The 5,171-nt window shown below is 31.4% G+C and overlaps 2 protein-coding genes across 3 annotated transcripts in view; one reads left to right on the top strand and one right to left on the bottom strand.

Moving 5' to 3' along the window:
* The window catches only part of LOC106742574 (serine/threonine-protein kinase/endoribonuclease IRE1), a 13,244-nt gene extending 11,887 nt beyond the window's left edge, over window positions 1–1,357 (bottom strand). Inside the window, exons 1-3 of the mRNA XM_014615674.1 lie at window positions 1,159–1,357; window positions 830–1,014; window positions 484–604 (exon numbers count right to left, since the gene is read on the bottom strand). Coding sequence (XP_014471160.1) covers window positions 484–604; window positions 830–907 — 199 coding nt within the window. The 5' untranslated portion in view covers window positions 908–1,014; window positions 1,159–1,357. The remainder of the gene's footprint in view (window positions 1–483; window positions 605–829; window positions 1,015–1,158) is intronic.
* Window positions 1,358–2,963: 1,606 nt separating this feature from the next.
* Window positions 2,964–5,165, top strand: LOC106742604 (RISC-loading complex subunit TARBP2-like). Of its 2 annotated transcripts, XM_014615732.1 has the most exons (3): window positions 2,964–3,198; window positions 3,479–3,793; window positions 3,875–5,165. In XM_014615732.1, the coding sequence occupies exons 2-3, from the start codon at window positions 3,482–3,484 to the stop codon at window positions 4,544–4,546; spliced, it is 984 nt and encodes a 327-aa protein (XP_014471218.1). In that variant the 5' UTR covers window positions 2,964–3,198; window positions 3,479–3,481; the 3' UTR covers window positions 4,547–5,165. The 2 variants fall into 2 exon arrangements, with proteins under 2 accessions (XP_014471218.1, XP_014471217.1); XM_014615731.1 differs by having other exon boundaries at window positions 2,965–3,793.
* The last annotated feature ends 6 nt before the right edge of the window (window positions 5,166–5,171 follow it).

Below are 5,171 nucleotides of genomic sequence, written 5' to 3'. Positions count from 1 at the left end.
TAGGATGTTTTTATCCTAATGACAAACATGAATATACTCGAACCTCAAACCTTTGAACTCTCATTGCTATGTATAACTATGTGTTACTATGTTATATAAATATATAACAGCTGTTATATATTTATTATATCGGATTAGGCTACTTTAAACAAAAGTCCTCTATCATTTTGCAAATAATACGCAAGTTTTTAAGTTACTAATTAAAGGAGTCTCTATACATAGCCATTTTTAATAATTAATAACTCCAAATTTTGTTGTTTGCAAAATTTTGTGTTATTCAAGTTTTCAAAGTTATGTTATTTACAAAATAGTGCAGAACTTTTCTGTTCACATTGACCTACAAGTATGTGATGGATGATAAGGCTTGCATCAGATATCCTGTATATATATACATATATATATTATACTGTATATATATATATGTATATATATACATATGCATGAATATACATACTAATATATATAATTGAACAAAATTACTACCATTATCCTGTTGCCATCGTATTTCTCCAGATCGTTGACTAACTCCTATGAGAGATCCTCTAAGTGTTGAAAATAAAACAAGCGTATCATCCTGTTCCACCACTAGTTCAGTAGTAGGATTCTAATAACAGATATTAATTGATTTATTCAAATTCAATTAAAACAAAAAAAATATATATATATGCATATGTATATAACAAGATTTAAACATATAAAATAAGAGATTAATTGAATAAAAATTTACTTTTGATTGCTCATTCTTCTATTAATGTACAAATAAGAACTATAAGTCTGCGAAGGAAGCTTTCATTGTGAAACTCTTAATATAAGAAATTATATTACATACTTCTACTAATTGCTGTCCTATGAAGAGTCCAAATTTCAGCAGAATAACAAGTATTATTAGTTCAATTCTTTTTGCCATTTTTATTACAAGTTACTGCGCAGAAATTTGCATTGTTTGTACCAACATGGGTCGTGTTTTACACAGATGCATCATTACATAGTTACCAAGATTTATCCTCTCAGGTACTATTAATACGAAATATGAAATACACATGCTTTTAAATTCTAAATTTAACAATAATATCGTAACAAATATAGTGGATGAAGTACAAAGACATAGTCAAATAAGTCTTATGAAAAAGAACGTCATAATTACATTGGAAAACAAACCTGATTTATTCCCTGTTGTTGCGCTTTTGTACCAGTTACGTATATTTGAGACCAAAATGGTCATCGTAACAATTCATCAATTTATAATCATGAATGTTTATCCTACAAAAGTTATGATCACTGAAAATATCATCGGAAATCTAAAAAACGACACACACATTTCAGCAAATATTTTATATGGACACGTGTCTCAAATACAGTGAAGACATTAGGGGTGCTTTCCAGCAAGAAAACATAAGGTTTGTTCTAAGGTGCGTTCCACATAACGATCGCAATGCTCACGCTCGCAACCTCGCGATCAAACCGTTTCACTAACGTGAACGTGGCGGTAAGTGGAACGAGTAATGAGTTTCATACTAGTAAATCTATATTGTAATATGTCAGCTGTAAAGATACAAAAAATATAATATAAGATTTAAATCAATATATATAATGTACTTTTATATTGTATTTAAAAATAATTTTACAACTCTCTTTAATAAAATAATAATTAATAATACAACTCTCGTTGTATTTGTAAAACATGTTACACATAGATACATTATTTTGTTTGCACATATTTATAATATAATATAATACAATAATATATAATACAATAATATAATAAATACATCATTAATGTATTTTTGTGGAAAATGTAAAATTAGAAATTTTCCTTACAATCAAAAGATAAACCTAAAATTTCAGCTATTTGATGCCATTGGTTATATTTCAAATCTACTCTTTTGTAATCTTTGTTGCTTACATCATATTGGGCTTCTTTCAACTAAATATATTAACATGTCTTCTTTTTTTGTCCATATTTCTACCTTTGGTGACATAACTAAAAAGAATTAATAATTTTTGCTTTTATACATACTTATCCTTTTCTTAATTAAAAGATATCTCAGCTTGACCTAACTTCTTTATTGTTCCCTCCAAGCAATTGCTTATTATTTTCCTATCTTTTTGTTTTCTACTTGTTCACTGCATTTTTTATCACTCTATACATGTTTTAAAGTTGATTGCTCATTAGCTGGTATGTGAAAAGGGATTCGAAAAATAGACTGGACTCTAAATTTTGAGTTCACATCTTCATTCTATCATATAATGTACTGATTGGTAGACCTCTAATACATAATCTATGTTTTTAATCCAATTTCAATTTTCAATACGTAGTGTGATACTAATTTACAATCTTATTCCCGACCTGCTGCATTCTGATTGGTCCATTTCCAATCTCTCATCCGTAATTCTAATCTCCAAACTATAGTCTGATACGGATTTTAACACAGACGTTGTGAACGTTAGAAAATTAGTTATAAAACTAGTTACAACAGGATGCAGTGAACGCCGCGGGCGTTAAGTGGAACAGTACAAAGGACGATTTGGGCATTGTGTGAAACGCACTCCTAGTTACTCTCTCTCTCTTTCCCTCTCAATAAGTTTGTTCTTTATAGCTGAACTTGGACTGCATGAAGATTGAACTGAACCAAACTAGCACTGACGAATACAAAATGTACAGCTAAATCTTAGTCTACAATATGTGTTGTAAGCCCTAAGCCTTAATCCCGTAAACTACGGATTAGGAATTGAGATTAAATTCCTTAGTTCCTTAATTCCTTAAATTCCGAATTTAGCCAATCAGTGTAAAGTTAACTAAACTAAAATTTAGTGAAATTGACTGAATTCTACACTAATTGGTCAAAGTTCAATTCAATTTAAATCTTCAATCCATAATCTGATACTGGTTTTAAGAAATTGACCAATCGCAGTGAATCTAAAAGGATTTTCTAAGGAGAATAATCGACTGTGATTAGTCAATTTCCTGAGGTTTAGAGCTTAAAGTACTTATTGCAGACCAGGACTGAAGTGGAACCTACCTATTGATTTATTGTGATCCGTAAATTTTTGTGTTATAAGATGTCCTTTCTATCATTTAGTTTGTCTCAGCCAGTCATTTTGGTACATCGATCTTTGATGCGATTAACTACTGGCGTGGGAAACAGGCTCAGGGTATTCCATAACCACAACTGAGAAGAAGAAGATCTTTAATGCGACGTGAGTGGTGTTGGAGCGATACAAGGCCGACAGGCTGCCTACCACCAGAGTGGAAAGAAGGATCTTTGATGTGACACACCCTTTCACATATGCACTTTTTCATGTAGACGCAGAGGCAGTCATGCGTTGAATTTGAAGGAGAAAATAACCTAACTTAGTCTAATTTAGTCTAGCCGCGAATTTTCGGAGAAATTTGGGCTACGAATTGGCCTAAAAATATCGAATACAAGGTCAGTCTGATATTCGAGACATGAATAAGACACCAGTTTCTATTCTTCAGGAGATGATGGCGAAAAAGGGAACAGTACCCAATTATGAGTTGATACATGACGGCGGCGGCACGCATATAAACACGTTTACGTACAAAGTAACGTGTGACGAACTCACCGCGACCGGCACAGGTCGTTGTAAGAAAGACGCTAAGCACGAAGCTGCTAACGCGATGTTAACAACAATTGCCGCGCATAGAAACTATCCACAATTGCCAGCATCGCCAGCTAAATCTCCTGTCAGCACACCATTACCTGATCCGTTACCAGTATCCCCAAGATTACCAGCAAATGTACCTTTCGTCAATACCATAGGTGCTTTGCAGGTAACCATCTTCTAGCTTTGTTGTTATAATATATATTTACTTTTAGACATCTTTGTGAGATCACTTGTTACATTATTTCAGGATCTCTGTGCTGAAAATAACTTACAGGAACCCGAATATTTCCCTGTCAGTGATCTTGGGCCGCCACATGCAAGAGTTTTCACCATTCGGTGTGTAGTATCTAATTTTACAGAAACCGGAGTAGGAAAAACAAAAAAACAAGCCAAACATGATGCTGCAAAAAAAATGGCAGATAGGATAAACAATATCATCATGGATAAGTTAAAAGACATTAGTATGGAATCTAGTTCTCAAAACAATGATAGACCAGATAAAAAATTGAATGAAATTGCAGAATCAAAATATTGTGTAGTGAGGAAATTGATCTCATCAAGAAAGATTAATTTAGGTGTTAAGTTAACAGAATATCATACTATAATGAGAGACAATTTGGATGCTGATTTACGCTGTAAAATATTAGAAGAATTACACAATTTAATTCCTGATCATTTGACGCTAATTACTGATGAATTAATAACAAAGAAGTTGTCTGAGCTTCAGAATTTATTGTCGGAAGCTAATATATCGTTTATTCTGCAAGATTTACAACTTACAGACTCAAATGAGTCTTCAATGATGATACAGCTTGATACTTGTCCTCCAATTACACAGATTGGCATAGGGAAAACTGAGGCAGAAGCTATCTTTAAAGCATTGTCACATATAATAAGCACTCTAAAGCTACTTTTATAGAATATGCTATTTGTCTACATATAAACTTTAGAATATAGGATTATTTCTTTTTTTCAGTTTTTTTTTTTTACAAAAATAATATGTCGGTTGTTTTCAACATTAAATATAGAATTGATTAAAATGCATCTTATCTTTCTTCTTTTTATTTAAGGATTTCTATCATGTAACTGGTCTCTTTTTTTTTTATCTCAATAGAAGTTTTGAAAGAAATTTTGTAATTTGATTGTACACTTTGATGTATAGTTCATATTTTATTTACAAATACGCGCTGTCGGTTTTTTGTTTGAAAACTTGTTCAACTTAGAAATTTGATGTGTGACTGTTGCAGAATATGGTAGCTATATACTGAAATGGTCACTGAAATATGACTCAGAACTTCGAGAAGATTTATATATTATGTTAAACATGAAAGTAATGATAAATATTTTAATTTCTAATAAGTTCCGTATAGTTTATGTTTACAAAACTCTAATCACTTGGAAGGCTGTGTCGATTTTTTATTGGTTTACACATTGTGACCAATGATGAAAATCGTTAATTATTAAATTGTTTTTATATACATTGTCCTATATTACTCCCCAATGTTTTATTTTTTAATTTAACATGTTTTTGAATGAATAACTGC

The sequence above is a fragment of the Dinoponera quadriceps genome, unplaced genomic scaffold (genome assembly GCF_001313825.1).
Source record: "Dinoponera quadriceps isolate SergipeBrazil2010 unplaced genomic scaffold, ASM131382v1 scaffold113, whole genome shotgun sequence".
Taxonomy (NCBI): Eukaryota; Metazoa; Arthropoda; class Insecta; order Hymenoptera; family Formicidae; genus Dinoponera; species Dinoponera quadriceps.
The sequence above is the reverse complement of the archived record's forward strand: the minus strand, read 5'-3'. Positions and strand labels throughout refer to the sequence as shown.